The sequence below is a fragment of the Myxine glutinosa genome, chromosome 2 (assembly GCF_964187855.1).
Source record: "Myxine glutinosa chromosome 2, kmMyxGlut1.1, whole genome shotgun sequence".
NCBI classification, from domain to species: Eukaryota; Metazoa; Chordata; class Myxini; order Myxiniformes; family Myxinidae; genus Myxine; species Myxine glutinosa.
The window spans coordinates 80,938,376-80,961,557 of NC_136262.1; the positions used below are offsets into that span (position 1 = coordinate 80,938,376).

A 23,182-nucleotide genomic window follows, 5' to 3' on the forward strand; every position below is an offset into this window, starting at 1 on the left:
ATTGGGAGGGAGAAGTGTACACTAATTGATTGATTAATTGTATAATTAAAATCAATAAAAGATTATCACAAAACATTTTCTTAATCAATTGGCTAATAGCATAACTAAACCACTAGTGCTTCATCCGAAGATGTATCTTTTAGAAATTTAATTAGATAGGTCATTAATAAATAATTAAACATTAATTGATTAATCAACAAATAATGAATCAATTAATCAATAAATAATTAATCGATTAAATGATTTATCAATAAATCAAAAATATCCTTGATAAACCACCACCATTTCATCCGAATCTGTAACTTAAAAAATTAATTAATTAGATCAGTCATCGAATAATTAAATAATTAATCGATGAAATGATTAATCAATAAATCAAAAATATCCTTGATAGCCACATCACTTGGTCACTGTCATGTCCAAATATTAGCTTCCCAGCTCAAAAGGTGCCTGAGATATTGGCCAAATGAGAAAGAAAATAAATAAATGATTAATAATGAAAATAAATAAATAATAATCATTAAAAAATTAAATTATTAATCAATTCTGTCACAGAACACATAATCCACCACCATTTCATCAGAATCTGCAACTGAAAAAAAAAAATTAGTTATTAATTGAATAATTAATCGATTAATTGATTAATTGATTAATCAATAAATCAAAAATATCCTTGATAGCCACATCACTTGGTCACTCATTTCCAAATATTAGCTTCTGAGCTCAAAAGGTGCCTGAGATATTGGCCAAATGATAAAGAAAATAAATAAATGATTAATAATGAAAATAAATAAATAATAATCATAGAAAAAAATAAATTATTAATCAATTCGGTCAGAGAACACATAAACCACCACCATTTCATCAGAATCTGCAACTAAAAAAAAAAAAAAATTCGTCATTAATCAAATAATTAAATAATTAATCGATTAATTGATTACTTGATTAATTAATAAATCAGAAATAGCCTTTGCAGCCAAATCACCTGGTCATTGGCATGTCCAAATATCAGCTTCCTAACTCAAAAGGTGCCTGAGTTGATGGTCAGAGGAGAAAGGAAATTTGATTAATTAAATAAGTACTTAATTAATCGCTAATAATTAAATAACTCCTCAATTAATTGATTAATCAAAAAACAAAAAATAGGGTTTTTGACAAAGGACTTGCTCACTACTGTGCCGAAATTTCAGCTTCCCAGCTCAAAGGATGGCTGAGATATCGCCCGGACAAACAAACAAACAAGAAAGCAAGAAAGAAAACAAACAAACAAGTACAGATACATTCAAAGTACACCGCCCCCATGCCAAATAATTAAATATCCTACAGCGCGGCATTGCCGGGGCGCCTCCGGCGCCCGGCAATACCGCAGTGCAGCTCATCGAGGCTGCATTGGAAGGGAGAGGTGTACACTAATTGATTGATTAATTGTGTAATTAAAATCAATAAAAGATTATCACAAAATATTTTCTTAATCAATTGGCTAATAGCATAACTAAACCACTAGTGCTTCATCCGAAGATGTATCTTTTAGAAATGTAATTAAATGTCACTAATAAAAAATTAAATAATTAATTGATTAATCAATAAATAATTAATCAATTAATCAATAAATAATTGATAGATTAAATGATTAATCAATAAACCAAAAATATCCTTGATAGCCACATCACTTGATCACTGTCATGTCCAAATATTAGCTTCCCAGCTCAAAAGGTGCCTGAGATATTGGCCAAATGAGAAAGAAAATGAATAAATGATTAATAATGAAAATAAATAAATAATAATCATTAAAAAATTAAATTATTAATCAATTCGGTCAGAGAACACATAAACCACCACCATTTCATCAGAATCTGTAACTTGAAAAAAAAAAATTGGCATTAATTGAATAATTAAATAATTAATTGATTAATTGATTAATTGATTAATTAATAAATCAAAAATAGCCTTTGCAGCCAAATCACCTTGTCATTGGCATGTCCAAATATCAGCTTCCTAACTCAAAAGGTGCTTGAGTTGATGGTCAGAAGAGAAAGGAAATTTGATTAATTAAATAAGTACTTAATTAATCGCTAATAATTAAATAACTCCTCAATTAATTGATAAATCAAAAAACAAAAAATAGGGTTTTTGACAAAGGACTTGCTCACTACTGTGCCGAAATTTCAGCTTCCCAGCTCAAAGGATGGCTGAGATATCGCCCGGACAAACAAACAAACAAGAAAGCAAGAAAGAAAACAAACAAACAAACAAGTACAGATACATTCAAAGTACACCGCCCCCATGCCAAATAATTAAATATGCTGCAGCGCGGCATTGCCGGGGCGCCTCCGGCGCCCGGCAATACTGCAGTGCAGCTCATTGAGGCTGCATTGGGAGGGAGAGGTGTACACTAATTGATTGATTAATTGTATAATTAAAATCAATAAAAGATTATCACAAAATATTTTCATAATCAATTGGCTAATCGCATAACTAAACCACTAGTGCTTCATCCGAAGATGTATCTTTTAGAAATTTAATTAAGTAAGTCATTTATAAAAAATTAAATAATTCATTGATTACTCAATAAATAATTAATCGATTAATCAATAAATAATTAATAGATGAAATGATTAATCAATAAATCAAAAATATCCTTGATAGCCACATCACTTTGTCACTCATGTCCAAATATTAGCTTCCCAGCTCAAAAGGTGCCTGAGATATTGGCCAAATGAGAAAGAAAATAAATAAATGATTAATAATGAAAATAAATAAATAATAATCATTAAAAAATTAAATTATTAATCAATTCGGTCAGAGAACACATAAACCACCACCATTTCATCAGAATCTGTAACTTGAAAAAAAAAAAATTCTCATTAATTGAATAATTAAATAATTAATCGATTAATTGATTAATTGATTAATTAATAAATCAAAAATAGCCTTTGCAGCCAAATCACCTTGTCATTGGCATGTCCAAATATCAGCTTCCTAACTCAAAAGGTGCCTGAGTTGATGGTCAGAAGAGAAAGGAAATTTGATTAATTAAATAAGTACTTAATTAATCGCTAATAATTAAATAACTCCTCAATTATTGATTAATCAAAAAACAAAAAATACCGTTTTTGACAAAGGACTTGCTCACTACTGTGCCGAAATTTCATCTTCCTAGCTCAAAGGATGGCTGAGATATCGTCCGGACAAGAAAACAAGAAAGCAAGAAAACAAACAAACAAACAAACAAACAAACAACCAGAGTGAAAACTGAGTACTCCCTTTCAGCATGTGTCACTGCTGAGCCCCCTTCGGTGCCCAGCAATGACGATTTGCAATGCCTGGAGATGGCATAGGAAAGGTGCGGTGTACAACCAACAAACAACCAGAGTGAAAACTGAGTACTCCCTTTCGGCGTGCGTCACTGCCGAGCCCCCTTCGGTGCCCAGCAATGACGATTTGCAATGCCTGGAGATGGCATAGGAAAGGAGCGGTGTACAAGAAAACCACTACTGCTTCATCCGAAGATGTATCGTTTAGAAATTTAATCAAATAAGTCATTAATAAAAAATTAAATAATTAATTAATTAATCAATAAATAATTCATCGATTAATCAATAAATAATGAATCGATTAAATGATTAATCAATAAATCAAAAATAAATGATTAATCGATAAATCAAAAATATCCTTGAAAGCCACATCACTTGGTCACTGTCCTGTTCAAATATTAGCTTCGCAGCTCAAATGGTGCCTGAGATATTGGCCAAATGAGAAAGAAAATAAATAAATGATTAATAATGAAAATAAATAAATAATAATCATAAAAAAATTAAATTATCAATCAATTCGGTCACAGAACACATAAACCACCACCATTTCATCAGAATCTGTAACTGAATTATTTTTATTTTTTTAGTAATTAATCGAATAATTAAATAATTAATCGATTAATTTATTAATTGATTAATCAATAAATCAAAAATATCCTTGATAGCCACATCACTTGGTCACTCATGTCCAAATATTAGCTTCTGAGCTCAAAAGGTGCCTGAGATATTGGCCAAATGAGAAAGAGACAAATAAATGATTAATAATGAAAATAAATAAATAATAATCATAGAAAAATTAAATTATTACTCAATTCGGTCAAAGAACACATAAACCACCACCATTTCATCAGAATCTGTAACTTTAAAAAAAAAAATTTTTGTCATTAATCGAATAATTAAATAATTAATCGATTAATTGATTAATTGATGAATTCATAAATCAAAAAAAGCCTTTGCCGCCAAATCACCTGGTCATTGGCATGTCCAAATATCAGCTTCCTAACTCAAAAGGTGCCTGAGTTGATGGTCAGAAGAGAAAGGAAATTTGATTAATTAAATAAGTACTTAATTAATCGCTAATAATTAAATAACTCCTCAATTAAATGATTAATCAAAAAACAAAAAATACCATTTTTGAAAAAGGACTTGCTCACTATTGTGCCGAAATTTCAGCTTCCTAGCTCAAAGGATGGCTGAGACATCGCCCGGACAAACAAACAAACAAGAAAGAAAGAAAGAAAACAAACAAACAAACAAGTACACATACATTCAAACTACACCGCCCCATGCCAAATAATTAAATATGCTGCAGCGCGGCATTGCCGGGGCGCCTCTGGTGCCCGGCAATACCGCAGTGCAGCTCATTGAGGCTGCATTGGGAGGGAGAGGTGTACACTAATTGATTGATTAATTGTATAATAAAAATCAATAAAAGATTATCACAAAATATTTTCATAATCAATTGGCTAATCGCATAACTAAACCACTAGTGCTTCATCCAAAGATGTATCTTTTAGAAATTTAATTAAATAAGTCATTTATAAAAAATTAAATAATTAATTGATTACTCAATAAATAATTAATAGATGAAATGATTAATCAATAAATCAAAAATATCCTTGATAGCCACATCACTTGGTCACTCATGTCCAAATATTAGCTTCCCAGCTCAAAAGGTGCCTGAGATATTGGCCAAATGAGAAAGAAAATAAATAAATGATTAATAATGAAAATAAATAAATAATAATCATAAAAAAATTAAATTATTAATCAATTTGGTCAGAGAACACATAAACTACCACTATTTCATCAGAATCTGTAACTTTAAAAAAGAAAAAAAAAATCATTAATCGAATAATTAAATAATTAATCGATTCATTGATTAATTAATAAATCAAAAATATCCTTTGCAGCCAAATCATCTGGTCATTGGCATGTCTAAATGTCAGCTTCCTAACTCAAAAGGTGCCTGAGTTAATGGTCAGAAGAGAAAGGAAATTTGATTAATTAAATAAGTACTTAATTAATCGCTAATAATTAAATAACTCCTCAATTTATTGATTAATCAAAAAAAAAAAATACCGTTTTTGAAAAAAGACTTGCTCACTATTGTGCCTAAATTTCAGCTTCCTAGCTCAAAGGATGGCTGAGATATCGCCCGGACAAACAAGAAAGAAAACAAGAAAGAAAACAAGAAAGAAAACAAGAAAGAAACCAGAGTGAAAACTGAGTACTCTCTTTCAGCGTGCGTCACTGCCGAGCCCCCTTTGGTGCCCGGCAATGACGATTTGCAATGCCTGGAGATGGCATAGGAAAGGAGCGGTGTACAAAAACTGAGTACTCCCTTTTAGCGTGCGTCACTGCCGAGCCCCCTTCGGTGCCCAGCAATGACGATTTGCAATGCCTGGAGATGGCATAGGAAAGGTGCGGTGTACAACAAGAAAGAAAGAAAGAAAACAAACAAACAACCAGAGTGAAAACTGAGTACTCCCTTTCAGCATGCGTCACTGCCGAGCCCCCTTCGGTGCCCGGCAGTGACGATTTGCAATGCCTGGGGATGGCATAGGAAAGGTGCGGTGTACAACAACCAGAGTGAAAACTGAGTACTCCCTTTCAGCGTGCGTCACTGCCGGCCCCCTTCGGTGCCCGGCAATGACGATTTGCAATGCCTGGAGATGGCATAGGAAAGGTGCGGTGTACAATATTTACACTTTTGTAGTATTATTGGGCATTTTCATTTTAAATCAACAACGATATTTTGTTTTATTGTCATCACTTAGAGTGGCGCAACCTTTGGCACCACAATAAATTGAGGTTGAGCCTGTGTATTATGCGACCCCTACCAACTACCCCAAACACCCAATTAAAAAAAACATCCAGTGGAAGTCCTGCGTAGCGCTTCTCTTGCGAATCTGTTAAGTGAATAAATGATAATCAATGAACTACATGGTATTCATAGAATACGTAGCCTGCGCAGTCAACTTGGTGCGAGCCAACTCTTCGGTTTTTGAAGGTTTTTTTTATTTATTTGATCCAATATGGCTGCCAGACCACATGAGCGATTACATCATACATTTATATTCTCTAATATAATTGTTGCATAGATCACGCTCAATAAATTTCAAACCGATCAGACAAAGCTGTGAAATTATGTCATAATTACGACACCAATGACGTCATCGTTAAAAGCACATATTCCCCATGCGGGGTTCTTTACAATGAGCCACGGTTCAATTTTTCCATGAAGCGGTTTCGGAGATATAGAGGTGCAACTTTTTTCGATTTTTCCCAAGATGGCGTCTGTACCACGTGACCTATGACATAATTATCTTTACAAAATTCTACAGAAGCCGCTCATATTGTGAAAATTTTGTGTCCATCGGTCTAACAGTTGCAGAGGAATTTTTGTTGAATTCATACTGATCAGATCAAGCGTTGTACTTGTCAAATTATGATGTCATAATTAAGGCACTGATGACATCATCATCAACATGTCTTATTCCCCATGGTGATTGCTTGACAATGAGCCATGTTTCAATTTTTTCCATTGAGTGGTTTGGGAGATATGGAGGTGTAACCTTTTTCCAAGATGGCGGCCATACCACGTGACCTATGACGTCATAATTATGAATAAAAAATTTCTACATGCTATGGTAAATAGCATGTAGCCACACTTCTATGGTAAAAAATTTAGTGTCAATCGGACCAACAGTTGCCGAGAAAATGAATTTTTAAAATGCAGACACGTACGGCACACAGCACATGGCACATGGCACACGGCACACGAACCCAACTGAATGCTTAACCCCGCTTTTCGCTTCGCGAGCACAGGGTAAATACACAAACCTGGGAATGCAATGTGCAGCAGTGACGAGCCAATGAGTGGAAATTAGCGTTGCACTACAGAACAGAGAATTGCCCTTGAGCATGGCAACCTGCCATGGCCACCTGCCCAATATGGCATTCTGACCTCCGATGATGCGATGATGAATTGATTGGTTCACGCATGCTGCAAAAGGAAACAGGGTGAGGGGTAGTGTAAAGGGAGGCAAGTAAATATTGAAATTGCAATTAAAACATTGAGAACAAGAAAGAGCAATCAGAGATTGCAGCCACTCGCCAGGAATGTTTTCAGTGTTTTTTAAGGCTTTTGTGTTAAAATAAATATGATAGCTGAACGACGTGACCGACGGTGGATGGAGGTCCTCCTTCTTCTGGTTTTTACAAGATGGCGCCCATACCACGTGACATATCACGTCATAATTATTACAAAATTCTACAGGAGGAGGCGCACCTATAGTGAACATTTTCTGTCAATCGGACCAACGGTTGCAGAGGAAATCAAATTTATTCTGTGCGGACAAACAAACAAACAAACTGCCTCAAATGCAATACCCTCTCCTCTGGCGAGGGTAACTAGAACGGCACTCGGTCGAGCGCATACCTCCACCTGGTGAACAGTTTATGTTTTGTATGTCAAAGTCGACCAGAAAATCACAATACAGAATCACATATAATCAAAATCAATCACAGGAATAGGGCCAGTCTTTCATACCCTGGTCGACCCCTCGTTTTTGGCCATTACACTCAATGGTGAAGAATCACTTTAAAAATTATACTAACTGGACCCGGATCTTCAACAAAATTGAATCGATTCTTCCTTGTCACACACACAACCTGTCCAACAAGTTTCGTCCAAATCTGTCCACAACTTTTGGAGATATCCTGCTATGTGTCGTTTTTGGCCCTTTCTCCCGATGGTGACGAATCACTTTAAAAATTCTAGTAGCCGAATCCGGATCTTCACCAACATCTAATAATTTCGTCCTTGTCACATATGCTACATCTCTGCCAAATTTCGTCCGAATCCGTCCGCAACTTTTTGAGATATCTTGTTCACAAACGGACAGACAAACAGGGGTGAAAACATAACCTCCATCCACCTTTGGTGGCGTAGGTAATAATGTTCACAATAATTATTTCTTTTACATTTACCAAAATATTTATCATTTAGAATGGTGCACCTTTGGCACCAGTTGAGCAACCGGAACTCTTATCCACTTACAGGGCCTTCATCCGCAGCTTGATGGACTAAAGCTCTCCCCTCTGGGCTAGCACCTACCTCACATCTTCCTCGGCTTGATGTCGTGGAAATCAAAAGCTTCAAGATTATTGCAATCTCCTGCGATGAAGCTGTGTCAATGGGCCTATCACCTTCATGTCGCAGACAGGTTGGTGGTTTATGTGGCTTATATTGCCTCCTTTTTGGTCTCGTACCCTCTGCTCTTTCTGTCCTCTCCCCCTCCCTCCTCCCCCCCCCCCCCCCCCTTCCTCACCCCACCCTACCACATCCCAGGTTTCTTCTGGGTGCATGTGTTCCACCATTTCTGGGGAAACTCCCAAAAACGAGAATCATTGATCACCTCCACTCTTCCAACCCTCTTTTTTTTCCTGCCTGTGGAACTAACTTGCACATTCTCTTGACTTGCACCTCCCTCCATGTATGTCTTCGAGACACCTGTTCACCACCATCTCAGATTGTCCCCAAAGCAAAACCATTTCCTTTACCACCCCCATTTCCTGAGAGGTTGCTTCTGCATTCATATTATCCACCCTGTGTCCTATTCTTACTCACATCCCTTATTTGTCCCAGTCTCCCTCTTAGTGCAGCAGATCAACACAAAAATTGTGCATTTTATGAGAAAAGCATGAAATTTTTAACATAGTTAGTGCATACCATAAGGTTTATTTTCAGATGTGGAGGGAAGTCAGATTTGACCTCTGAGAACCGTGAGAAGTCAAATCCAAAATGGCCGCCAGTCCACCGAGTCTAATGTTCAAACGCGCTTAATTTTGGAACCAAATAGTGTAGAAAAACATTATAGGTGTCATTTCCAACTAAATTGGGGATGCCCAGAGGTGAATGATGCTTTCAATGAACTCCTAGGCATGTCAAGTGAGGTCAGTGAAGGCTCAATGTTACTGCTAGAGCGATTTGTGGTGCTGATGTACGATAGAACCAGTGAGAGCACGGAAGTGAATGATGCCAGGAAACAGCTCTTCACACAGAAGTGTAGAACTCTAGAAAACATTCCTCCAACCCAGGCAACACTCAAGCAGCACATCAAGCACACTTGCTACCAGGCCAACTGTTGTAACCAGGCATTGGTCATGGATCCAGAGATGCCAGACCCACCTGACTGGGCTGGACAAAGGAGACAACTGGGTGGCAGCCTCTTTGGACCACTCTTCCTGAAGCATCAAAATCGTGCCATGAATTGATCGACTGTGGCTGCAAGAAAGGGTGCACTGGACGCTGCAAGTGTGCCAAAGGTGCATTCAAGTGCACTGCACTGTGCTTCTGTTCTGGAGACTGTTAGATTTTGATCATTACCAATTTTCATCATTGCACTTGATTTAATGTAAGCTTTGGTGGACATACTTGGTTAACTACAGTTATTTTTTCAGAGGTTATTGCAACATTCCTTGCAGTGTAAACACTTTTTTTTCATCATTTCTGGTCTTTGGGTGTTCTGTACCTATCCCTGTACCTGAAAAAATTAAGTTTTTAAAGTTCAAATGAACTTTTTCCAATAGCAGTTCCAACTGCAGTGTCATAAAAATAGATATTTAACGTAATTTGACCTTGACCTAAATGCATGTCCTTGAGTTCTGGCGATCTCAAAAGTATCACCAAATGAATGGGCATCCCCAATTTAGTTGGAAATGACACCTAAAAGCGCGTTTGAACATTAGACCCAGTGGACTGGCGGCCATTTTGGATTTGACCTCTCACGGTCCTCAGAGGTCAAATCTGACTTCCCTCCACATCGGAAAATAAACCTTATGGTATATACTAACTATGCTAGAAATTTCATGCTTTTCTCAAAAAATGCACAATTTCTTAAAATATGAGAGCTTATCCGCTGTACTATCTATGTTGTCCCTCAAATCTGCTGTTGCTGTGTTTTGTTTTTATTCTGTGTTCGTTCTCTCGTTCTCTCGTTCTCTCGTTCTCTCTCTCATTCTCTCTCTCGTTCTCTCTCTCGTTCTCTCTCTCGTTCTCTCTCTCTCTCGTAATAAATATTATATCAGAGGTCAGGACTCACTGCAATTCTGTTCATCAATTCCGTTATTGCAGTCGAAGATCCCGTCACACTCTGGGTTGACTTTACTGATGCAGCCTTCGCCTGACCCACAGCGGAAGGTGAAGGCACTGCAGCGGTTGGCTGTGGGAACAAAGCACAGATAACTTCTAAATGGTCATAATGCCATAATCTATGACATCCCTCAATGAAGCATTGGATCTAAAAACCAGGATTTGTTGAAAATCTCATGTTGAGAATAAAAACACCAACATGCAAGTGTGCAATTTACTGTGATTGCGGTAATTGCATGCACAAAACCATTCACATCAAGCAAATAAGAAGTTAAATCACGAGGCAAAAATGAGCAACTAAAAGGGACAGAAGGAAAAAAGGAAACCTGCATGCTTGGAAAAGGGGGGATTCAGTTGAACAACAGAGCACCAACGGATAAGCATATCCATGAGCAACATGGTTCCAAACATGGTTCTTTGAAACACCTGTGCTTTGCAGCAACAACCATCACAAGTGCAAATGATAACTTATATGTAATGGAGCAATTGTTTGTTTGTATGTGTGTGTGTATGTATGTATGTATTGTTACGTTTGTGGGGGTAGCAATGGAATACCTTAGGCCAGGTAGGATTGTATAGGGTAGTGTGCCCCGAATGTCGGGAGAAGAAGAAACCTTCCTGTAAATAAGTAGGGCCAGATGTCGCATAAGTGTATATTTGTCCATGCGAGGGGTGGAGATATGCTATTTAGTTAGGGTATAAGGGTAGATTCCCTTTGTGTAGTTGCCTCTGTAGTTTTCCCTTCGTTCCTTATGACACACACACCACAGCCATGTGATCAGCGCTTAAATGAAATAAAACGATCGCCAACCGGATCCAGACATTCTACCACTAACGCCACCCAGCTGAGTCATCTCAAAGGGAAGCAAGAAATGCCGTGAGGCCCGGCCCCGAGAGGTACGATTGGTCAGGGTGGCCATAGATCGATGCGATGGCGCGGCACGATTGGAGCACGGGTGATGTCAGAGAGAACATACTAGCGCCAGGGACAAAAAGGACACATCCCGCCATTTTCGCTTTCTCTTGCGCTGGGTTCCATCGCGTGCAGTCACACTTCCTACTCTCTCTTGGTCCTGACTTTCATCCCGTCACGGTCTCAGTTTTCAATCTCTCTCCTGCGCTGGGCTTTATTGTGAGCGGACACATCCTTCTCTTTCCTCTCCTTGGTGTTGGCTCGTGACGGCTGCGTTTCGTGCCGTGTGCACCTGGGAGGTTCGGGACGGTCAGGGCTCGGTGCAGCCAAGCAGGAAGGACGAAGGAGGAGCTCGGGCCTGCTCCCTTCACGTTGGCAGCTGGCAGTGAACGGGTGTTTTCCCGGGCAGGGACACAGGACCTTTGACGACCCTGGATGATCAAGGATGCCGGAGCGAAGTAGCAGGCAAATGCACCACACCACATTATTTCTTTCATTTATTTCTCCCTGTGTCTGTATTTGAGTCTGTGAGGAGGGTCCCTCATATAGGATTTATTTTACCTCAACATTCTTTGTTATCCTGGCATTTATTTTCATTTTTTATTTTTTATTTTTTTGTATACTGAATCGAGGCTCATGAAAGAGCTGACATTTTCTTCACAAACAAATCAACCAGACAAACAAAATATATAAAAAGAGGGAGCGGAAGACAAGATGGGGAAAGAAGGGGAAGCACACAAACACTTGAGAGCACACAACATTTGAGAGCAGGGAGATGTGTGGGAGGGAGAGGGATTGGGGGAGGAGGGGTGGGAGAAGTATAAAACACAAGGACACCAAGGACTTCCAGGACAGAAGTTGGTATTTCAAAAAAAGTGGATTTGGGGTGAAATTAGTGGGGGTAGAAAAGATCAAGGTTTTGGATGGGGGAAGACAAGAGATGGTGGTGAACAGCTGTTTTAAAGACCTGGAGGGAGGAGTGGGATTGAAGAGAGTGAGGGAGTTTGTTCCAGAGGCAGGAGAAAAGAGGAATGAAAGAGTGAAGGTGAGCAGAGAGTCTTGATTTTGGCAGTTTAACCATAAGAGGGTTGCAGGCAGATCTTGTGCGACCTGTAGGAATATTTGCGGGACAGAGCCCAGAGAGAGCCGGGGGGGCAAGGCCAGAGAGGAGTCGGTAGAAGACGGAAAGACCACCAACCTGCCTGCGATGAGTGAGTGAGAGGCCCTTGGAGTTAGCTTCATCGTGGGAGATTCCAATGATTCTGAATGCTTTGGTTTCAACAGCGTGAAGACGAGCTAGGTGTGAGGCAGGAGCATCAGCCCAGAGGTGAGAGCAGTATTCCATTGAGCTGCGGATGAAAGCCTTGTGTATGGTGAGGAGCTCAGGTGTGCCAAGGAAGGACTTCGCACGACAGAGGATGCCCAGTTGGCGACTGGCTTTGGAGGCCAGATTTGAAATGTCGTTTTCCCAGGAAAGATCATGGCAGATAGTGAGACCCAAAAGCTTGAGTGACAGAACTTCTTGGAGAGGATTATTCAGAAAGTGGATGGGAGGGTTGTCCAGTCGGTCTTTTCAGAGAGACATCGTAAGAGTGTGAGATTTGTCAGGATTGAAAGACATGTTCCACTTGTTTGCCCAGTCTGTGATTTTGTCCAGGTCTGCAGAGAGTGAGGAGGCTGCAGACTGCCGATCTGAGGGATGAAGAATGGAGCAACAGAGAGTAGAGTCATCAGCAAAGAGATAGAGAGGATTTTCAAGAGAGTCAGAGAGATCATTGATGAAGACCAGAAAAAGCACAGGGCCCAAAACACTGCCTTGGGGAACTCCAGCCTGAACAGGAAGAGGAGATGAGAGAAACCCATTCAGGGCCACACGTTGACTACGACTAGAGAGGAAGTCTGCCAGCCATGCGTGGAGATTTCCATGGATACCAAAAGAGGGAGAGATGGTGAGCAGAGCCGGGTGCCAGACCGTATCGATGGCACGTGATATGTCAAGGGAGACAGCTCTAATTTCCTGTTTGGCATTGAGGACCTCCATCCATTGTTGAGAAAGCAGAAGCAGCAAGTCCAGAGTAGAGTGACCAGGTCTGAAACCAAATTGATGATCAGAGATCAAGCCATTGGAGAAGAGGAAAGATTTCATATCCAAAGCAATGATGGATTCCATGACTTTGCTGATAATTGGGAGAAGGCTGATTGGTCTGTAGTTGCTGGGATCTGTTTTTGCACCTTTTTTGTGCAAAGCGTTGATGTTCGCAGATTTCCAAGCAGGTGGCAGATGACCTTGGGCAAAAGAGAGGGTGAAGAGAACAGAGAGAGGGAGTGAAAGAGCGGAAGAACAGGATTTTAGGACCCGTGGGATGATGCCGTCAGGTCCAGTTGCAGAATCAGAGTCAAGGGTTGACAGAAACTTTTCCACCTTGTCAGGAGGAAAGGACACAGAATCCAGGAGCAGCTGGGTACGACTGGGTATGGTGGCTACAGAGAGGGATGGGTTTTGGACACAAGATTTAGAGGCAAACACAGAGTTGAGGCATTCAGCTTTTTGACGTGCGGAGTCAGCCGTGTGGCCGTTTGAGGAGAGGGAGGAGATGGAGGGGGAACAAACACCAGAAACAGATTTGACCAGATGCCACCAGGATTTGGAAGAGGGAGACAGATAAGAGAGTTCTGTCCTGAGAACGGAGAGATATTGTTTCCTGGCTCTCCTGAGGGTGGACACACACTTGTTTCGGGCTTTGTGAAAGGAAATGAGATTTCCTTCCGTTGGATTTGCTTTCCAGGAGACTAAAGCAAGTTGTTTCTTGGCAATAGCCTCACCACAAGATTCCGTGTACCATGGACGGGAGGAAGGGTATGACAACTGAAGACGAGATGGGATCAATCTGTGCATGAGAGAGAGCAATTTACTTTGGAAGACTTCCCAGGATGAGTTGATGTCAGAGGCGGTAGAGATGGGAGACCAGTCCAGATGATTGATGGCTGCTTGAAGACCGTCCCAGTCGGCCTGAGTGAAATGCCAGACTCGTCGATGCTGAGGAGGCTCTCTGAGAATGGTCAGAGAGATGTCCACTTTAACAAGCACATGATCAGATGAGCCGATTGGAGCAGAAGAAGAGCAGCAGACATTAGCAGGGAAGTTTGTCATAACCAAGTCTAGAAGAGAGGATGCTCCGTTGACTGAGATCCGGGTCGGGAAATTGACAGATTGTGTCAGTCCCAGTGAGTCACAGAAGTCCTTTGCTGAAGAGCCATGGCTGGTGAGAGAGGTACCCACACCCAGCCAACTGGCATGGTGACAATTTAAATCACCACATATGACGAAGAGAGAGTTGGGATGAGTGGATAGAAGTTGGTCCATGTTGTCAGACAGTGAAATGTAAATGGAGTCATCACTGTTTGGGGGATGGTACAGAACACATATGAACAAAAGGTGGGAGCGGAGAGGAAGCCGTAGCCAGAGGTACTCCTTGGGGTGAGGAGGAGAGAGGGCAGTGCAAGGAGAGTGAGGAAGAGAGTTTTCGATAAAGATAGCCACCCCACCACCACGACGAGGCTCAGGTCTATCATACCGGAGGAGGGAGTAACCAGGAAGAGATATTAATGAATCAGAGACATCTTGAAGGAGGAAAGTCTCTGTTAAGCAGATCAAGTCTAGATTGTCAGAAGCAACCTGTATGGAGAGATCAGTCAGGTTTGAGCGAAGGCCCCGGATGTTTGAGGTCCATACCGTTAATGAAGAGAGAGGGGGAGCATCGGGTACAGGACAGGGGAGGGGAGGAGTAGGGTAAGATGAAGGATGAGAGGGGGAGGTAGGGAGAGCAGTTGATAGTGTGTCAGAGATTACAGAAGAGTTCCAAGAAAGGGAAGGATGAGGAGGATGAAAGGTTTGATGGTGAAGGGATGAGGTACAGTGAGGGGTTGTTTGAGGGGGGGCAGAGGAAAGTAGAAGGTTGGGGGGGGTGGAGGTATGAGATAGAAGGGAGACGAAGTGGGGAGGAGGCAGCTTTGAGGAGGAGGGGGGAGGAGGGAGAATTGGAGAGGAATGGTATGGGGGGAGATTTGAATGGGAGGGGTTGGGGGGGAGTTTTGAAGGGGAGGAGTGAGGGGGGAGTTTAGGAGGGGAGGGGCAAGGGGGGAGTTTAGGAGGGGAGGAGCAAGGGGGGAGTTTAGGAGTGGAGGGGCAAGGGAGGAGTTTAGGAGTGTAGGGGCAAGGGGGGGATTTGGAGGGGAGGGGCAAGGGTGGAGTTTAGGAGGGGAAGGGCAAGGGGGGAGTTCAGGAGTGGAGGGGCAAGGGGGGGTTTGGAGGGGAGGGGGAAGGGGGGAGTTTAGGAGGGGAAGGGAAAGGGGGGAGTTCAGGAGTGGAGGTGCAAGGGGGGAGTTTAGGAGTGGAGGGGCAAGGGGGGAGTTTATAAAGTGGATTATTAATGAAAGACGAACATTGATAACAAATTGGGTTTGTTGTGATTTTCAAGTAAGCAATCCGATTCAGAACGATGGAGGAGGGATGGAATGAATGTGAATTTAGACCATGTAGTGAGGGAGACATATAAGAGATTGAATTTCTTTTTTTTGACGTGGAATGAGTTGGAGAGGAAATTGAGAAAAGCCTTTTAAATAGGAAGAAAAACAGCGTGTTGTAATATACCACTGAATAAAACACTGAAGGGGAAAGGTTAAACATATTTAAATAATATTGAAACAGAACCGTAAATAATCTTATATGCACAAAATACCAACGGGGGGAGAGCCGAGAGGGACCACCATGAGTCATGTGAACAGGGCAAAAGGTGGATGGCAAGGAGATAATGGGGGCGGGGCGAACAGCACACCTGGACAGAAAGTACAGGATGAGACAACAGCACACGTGGAGAAAGGAAAATAAATGTTTTTGGTTATTTTTATTTTATTTTATTTGGGGGGGGGGGGGTGGGGATTTAAAACGTTAGACAAAGAGTATTATGTTCGGGGTAGAAGGGAAAAAACTGAGAGCCAAGCAAAACACGATGTAGGGGACTTAAGTTAACAAACACCGACGGAGGTACAAGGCCGCACACGAGGAGCAGAACACGATTAATTAATTAAGAGTTACAGGAAATTCAAACCAAAACTAACTATAAACAAACAATAACGCATGGACGATAAAATAACGAGTTGAAATTTGACAAACACACGAATGAAAAAATAACCGCTTTGGATGCCCGGAGAGAACCAAGCCTCAAGGTCGGAAGCTTCAACAACTAGGCCGCGTGGCACGAAATACTCGACAATGTCGACGGCAAGTTTTATTACTTTTTCTTCTTTTATTATTATTATTATTTTGTATACAAGATCGAGGCTCGTGTAAGAGCTAAGAGCTCGTGTTAAAGCTCTTACACGAGCTCTTAGCTCTTACACGAGCTCTTAGCTCTTGCACGAGCCTCGATCTTGTGTACAAAATAATAATAATAATAAAAGAAGAAAAAGTAATAAAACTTGCCGTCCACATGGTATTCCCACGCACATGACCACCCCCCACCCCCCGTCCCATCGCCCCCCCCCCCCCCCCAACCCAACTCCTCTTGCCTCCTGCCTGCTCCCTGTGGCTCCCTCGAGTTGACTACAAAAAGTTTATTTCCTCAATAAATTTACAGCTGTTCATTGCAAAATAAGATATCCATACTCCTAATATTTCCAATATTTTACATGTTAACATGCAAAATGTATATTTTACACCATATTATAAACAGAAACAGTTGACAGAGACGTACGATCTGTGATTTCATGGAGGTGATACAAAATGCGCATTCCGCGTCCTGCAGAGCAATTTCCACACACGAACTCGATATGTATGCGTCCACCATTTGGTTTCACATGCATGGTGCTCAATCCCATCCCCTGCACCATGCAGTACCTGCAGGAGATATCAGTTTCTATCAATCACAAAAGACAAGCGTGATGTGATGGGAGGGCTACTTGAAAAAGTCAAACCTTTACGGATTACAATTGCTCCTGGATAATGCATTGTACAATGTGTGATATCCATTCGAGTACTCTGCTGTATTATATTAATATGGTCTAATCAATTACAGTAAGCCAACCACGTAACGATAGATTGCTCGAGCTATTTAAAAAAAATACTTTATTGAAGTGCATTTTAAAAGCAACATTAAACTTTAATAGGTACTAGCATCGGGCCCGTCGCTTCGCTGACAGCAGTTGTTGTTTTTCTCAAATTTCTTGAATTCTCAAATTTCTCAAAAGTTGAATTTCTTTTGACTTTTTTTTTTTTTAACAATTTTTGTTTTCACGATGGGGACGGGGGATTGTTTGAAAACAATTTTTGAGTCCTGAATAATAATAGTCCATAAAGGCCTGGGTTAGTGCTAGATGCAACGGCATAATTACACCCCAGATGTAATGACACCTCACCGCCATCTTCTAAATCCATCATCCTGATGCCAGGCGCCTGGCATTCAGCACGTCGCCTGCGGACATCAGATAGCCAGATATATGGGTTATGGTGTACAACTGCCGTGAGCAAAATGACGGGGACGGGTTGAGTGTTGGATGCCGAGATGATGTGCACGTCCGTAGAGGCCGAACCGAGTGCTAGACATAACGCCATATTGATGTCCTAGATGTAATGATGTCCCAGACTTAAGACCATATCGATGTCCCAACGAAAATAGTTTGACAGACAGAGTGACAAATGGACAGAGAAATCCAGCTGCTTTGGGTTAAGCATTTTTGAAAAGAATAGTGAAATCGCCCGGGTTTGTTGCATTGGCTTTGTTTTGGTCGAGTGTTATTCACGATTAGGGATCCCAAAAAATCTAATCATATGTCGAATGATAGTAACTTTTAATCAAGCAAAAATCGAATCAGAATGCACGGTAATCAAGTGGTTATGTTATGGAATGAAGCATTACGTTACGCAAATTACGAAAAAAAAATGGCATTACGTAATTTTTGAATGGCCTCAAATCGGGGTTAAGCAGTTCGTGACAGTGTGACGAATCAGCCCGTTCTGATATAACCGTGGGGAGGATGACATGGATAAGAGGTGTTGAGTTCATATTTTAATAGCGCATCGAATGTGTTTCCCAATCGTGCTGTTCATCTTTTAAGAGTGTCTTTCAATGTGAGGTTCCCAATCGACCCCTTACCGGATTTTGTCACATGTTGTGACCACGGTGCGGGCATTTATGTTTTTTTTTTACATGAGCTTGCATTGTTTCACCTTTTTGTGCGATCTCCTTTCATTTAGGATGTTATTTCATTTCCTTAGAGGCTTGGAGCGATGTTCATTTCATGAGGAGAACGGCACTCAGTAGAGAGCATACCTCCGCCAGGCTGAAAAGTTTACGTTTTTTTTTTACAAACAAACAAGAAATTTGTCGTGCATTGTCGTGCATATCACGAAACTTGATAAATCCCTAAAATAGGTTGTTGACCTCTAGCCTATGTTAACCTTTTGGTCTATGTTGACCTGTTACTGTGTTGTGCTTATTTTCACAGCAAAAAAATAATTGGTGGTTCAATTCAGTAACATGATATGAACAGTAAAAATATTAAATATATATGATATTTAAATAATTCAGTAAAAAATATCCTCTTCAAATTTAAAGTCAATCACATGAAAATTGAGGATTTTAGAAATTTGAAAAAAGTGGTTGACATTTGGCCTATGTTGATCTTTTGACCAAAAAATCAATAGGCTTTTTCCTTATGACCAACTCTATCATTTGGTGAAGTTTCGTGAAGATCAGTTTAAAATTGTGAGCTGTAGGTGATTGATATAAAGACAAACAGACAAATAGCTCACATGACCAACCAATATACACTTGAAACATCTTCAATTTTCCCAAGTAACAAACAGACAGACAGGAATGAACACATCACCTCCATCCACCTTCGGTGATGGAGGCAAAAATATGAATACTATTAAAAAGAACTGTAATGCAGAAGGTGGCTATTAGGCCCATTGAAGGCCAACTTATGACTGTTTGTCCATGATCTATCCTTTTAAATGAAGCAGCACGTACCATTTTTAAAGTGTTTGGTATGACTCGGGCTGGGATTCAAACCACCAACCTCCCATACTCAGAGAGGACACTCTTCACCATTATGTCACCAATTCTTGTATTTTGCTTTTGTGTGTTCTAAGTCTGGTGAGGGAGCGCTCCATTTAGGAATTTAGTTTTACCGTCGCGTTCTTCTTGTTACCGGCATTTTATTTAATAAACCCTTTCGTTATTTTCTGTACATTTTAAATCTGTTTTCGTGTGAGTTATTTTTGCAGGGTGAAAACGTCGGCAAGACCCGTCCAGGTAAGTCGGTACTCTTCTTCCTCCTCGCGTATTATCCGCCACATAGTTGGATTCGTAACGCCTCCGTTAACGCTCGTTTGCTGCCGTGGTTCTTTCAGTGTTAATTGAGGGAACCACACGACAATATTTACGATAGTATTATTATTAATATTAGGTAAACGATACAACTGAAACAATACACAACTGTATGAAGAAACCTGGGCTTAATTTGTCCAAAACGGCCTGAATGTGAGGCATAAAACTTAAGGCCTATATGTAGGAGGCAATCGTACTGTGACCTATGTGTTTACACAGTATTGGTGTAAGTGTTTTGTGTGTTGTAACACAAAAGCAGAAGTCGGCGCAACATGAGAAACAGATAACTGAAGCAATAAGCCATGGCAAAAAATAACTATCATCACCCAGGCCTTAATGATGCACAAAATGCGTTCCTCACATTTGTCTCTCAATGAGCCAATGTCCATGTAGATAGGAATCATTCTGGCACAGTACAACACCTTCGATAAAAGACAGCTCCAGATCATAGTCTCTTTCGGGAATCTGTAAGCATTAAAAAAAGTGGGAATATCAGCACCTGTTGTGAAAGCACACAAAGCTGAAGTAATGGCATGCAGTTTAACTCAAAAAGACAGGTGGAAATTTTTCACAGCAAAACGTTCTTATAACACTGAACTCCACATCAACAATGTTTAGAATCACACCGAACCGTCTGCGTTGTCAAATATTGTAATCTGAAAACAGACTGAAAATAATTATCAATTAGTGAGCTTTCATTGAAATGTGAGGGCATTGTGACCTCAAAAACACTCACGGAGATTGTCCATTGACAGTTGATATTATCCGGATATTCCTCTGGATACAAAGGCGTTTCCACAATACCTTCTGATGTTCCATTAATGCTCAGTGTGACATTCTGTCTGCAGGCTGAGAGGTCACAAAGGCAGTCATCTTTGGCAGGTCCAAAGCAAACCATTGACATTTCCCCATAAACAATCCAACTCATGCTAACGTTAATCGACGGTAAATGGAAGAGGTGCGCGCGTGTGTGTGTGTGTGTGTTTGTGTGTGTGTGTGTGTGTGTGTGTGTGTGTGTGTGTGTGTGTGTGTGTGTGTGTGGCATGTTTTTGTGGAGTTCGACTGGAGCTCATGTGGAATGTGACACACCAAAATGATCGTCATGGTCTCCTGAGTTGATTAGGATAACTAACAACAAAGAATCCAGAAGAATTCCCCTTTTTTTTAAACACACACCTTGTTAATGTGCATAGAGCAGCTTAATAGGTCTTTACACCTCATGGCCTGGATGGAACATCGGGCCCACTAGTTACATACTTCTAAAGGTATGCCTACAACTTCCATGGCACATTTAAAATTTGTCAAAAAAAACATTCAAATTGTCAAATGAGGTCACCGTGCCTGCTCTCCTCACATGAAAAACGAACTTCCGTTGTAAAACCCCATGTCACAACTTTGATCCACCAAGAGATCGCATCAGAAAGGCCAATAAAGCCTGCAGGTAATGCATTGCTGAGCACAATTACATGAAGTGACTCATCTGTCAGGTCTTAGCCATGTCAGTTTAATTGATCACAGCTCATGTGGTGCTTCACGATCATCGAGTTGAGTCACAGTATTTATACATTTGAGTTGTGTTTTGTACATCTGCAAGTCCACCTTGTCAATAAACGACGATCTCAGTATTTTGGTGCATTTTGTATCAATGACAACATCTCGAATAGTGTTTTTATCACGTGTGCTTTGCGTGCTGCAATTGTTACCACCGCATAGTTCCCTTTTGCTTCATTTTTTTTCATAGGACTGTGAATTTCTAAGTGGTATTTGTAAAAAACACAACTTTGACATCAAGTTAGACGAATAACTAAAATTAAAACAAGTACAAATACATTCAAAGTACACCACCCCCATGCCAAATAAATAAAAAACATCCTCCAAGAAAGAAAACAAGAAAACAACCAGAGTGAAAACTGAGTACTCCCTTTCAGTGCGCGTCATCGCCGGCCCCCTTCAGTGCCGGCGATGACGTCATGCAGCGCCTGGAAATGGTATAGGACAGGAGCGGTGTAAAAATTTTTATTTAAATTGCGTCGCAAATCTGCGACCACAACACACAAAGGGTTAAAACCCTGCTTTTGATTCCTATAAACCCGTTTTTTGTCGCCTTCAACTTGCCATGTATATGCTACACACAAACTACAGATTGTCTGTTCATATCCTACAGATCATTGACATTGTCTTTTATTCACTTTTATGTTCATTCAAATAGCAACTTATTGTTAAAGTTAAATGGGCAACAGAACAGACTATATACAGTCACGTGAAAAAGTAAATACACCCCATGTAAAGTTTTGACTTTTTCAACATATTTCAACGTACAGCTATTTGATCTTCATTTCAACAAGATTGATAGATAAAGGTGATATAATATAACAAATATCATGAAACATTTACATTTTGTAGTCCTGGTGTTGGGCTAGCGGCTAGGGTGCCGGCTTAGGATCCTAGGATCCTGGGTTCGAATCTTGGTCGATCGCCGAATTAATGCCAGGGGGGTTGACTCAGCCTGCTCACATCCTTCCGAGGTCGGCTAATTGAGTACCAGTTCACTGGTAATTCCCTGTTTGTCGTTGAAGGCGGCAAAAAGGGTTGGCTTCAGGAAGGGCATCTGGCCGTAAAACATTGCTTCAAAAAGGGGACCAAAAAACAACAACTACCACGGTCCCCGAAAAGGCCAACCCCCGCTTTGCGGGGAAAAATGGCCTCTAAACGGTGGTTTTATTTACATTTTGTAGTCCATTGTATAATTTAAATGAACATAAATGCAAATTTCACATGTGGAAAAAGTAAGTACACCCTTGGCTCTAATAGGTGGTATTGCCCCCTTTGGCAGAAACAACCTCAAGTAGGCATTTCTTATAAATGTCTGCCAGTCTCTGACATCGACTGGGAGAAATTTCTGCCGACTCCTCCATGCAGAATTCTTTCAGCTGTGCGATGTTTTAATTATACAATGGACATTGAGGGGTTTCTTGCATGCACAGCTCGTTTCAAATCCCCCCACAACATCTCGATGGGATTTAGATCCGGGCTTTGACTTGGCCATTCCAGAACCCTCCATTTCTTTCTTTTCAGCCATTCCTTGGTGGATTTAATGGTATGTTTAGGGTCATTGTCATGTTGCAAGGTCCACCTTCTGTTGAGCTTCAACTTTCTGACAGATGGCCTCACATTATCCTCAAGCACCCTCTGGTACAATGAAGAATTCATAGTGGATTATATGATGGTGAGCTGCCCAGGCCCTGATGCAGCAAAGCTGCCCAAAACCATAATATTTCCACCACCGTGCTTTACAGTTGGTATCAGGTTCTTGTGGTCAAATGCTGTCTTTGGTTTTCACAAAACATGTCTTCTGGTACTGTGGCCAAATAGCTCCACCTTTGACTCATCTGTCCAGAGCACATTG

General features: G+C 40.6%; 1 protein-coding gene across 5 annotated transcripts in view; it reads right to left on the reverse strand.

Moving 5' to 3' along the window:
• LOC137421656 (transmembrane protease serine 6-like) overlaps positions 1-23,182 on the reverse strand; it is a 112,366-nt gene that overhangs the window by 14,495 nt on the left and 74,689 nt on the right. For 4 of the 5 annotated variants that reach the window (XM_068107918.2, XM_068107917.2, XM_068107916.2 and 1 more), the window contains exons 13-17: positions 20,513-20,625; positions 20,138-20,241; positions 17,140-17,282; positions 10,424-10,543; positions 7,161-7,323 (exon numbers count right to left, since the gene is read on the reverse strand). In XM_068107918.2, the coding sequence (XP_067964019.2) occupies positions 7,161-7,323; positions 10,424-10,543; positions 17,140-17,282; positions 20,138-20,241; positions 20,513-20,625 (643 nt within the window). The remainder of the gene's footprint in view (positions 1-7,160; positions 7,324-10,423; positions 10,544-17,139; positions 17,283-20,137; positions 20,242-20,512; positions 20,626-23,182) is intronic. The other variant, XM_078773444.1, reaches the window with a different exon arrangement.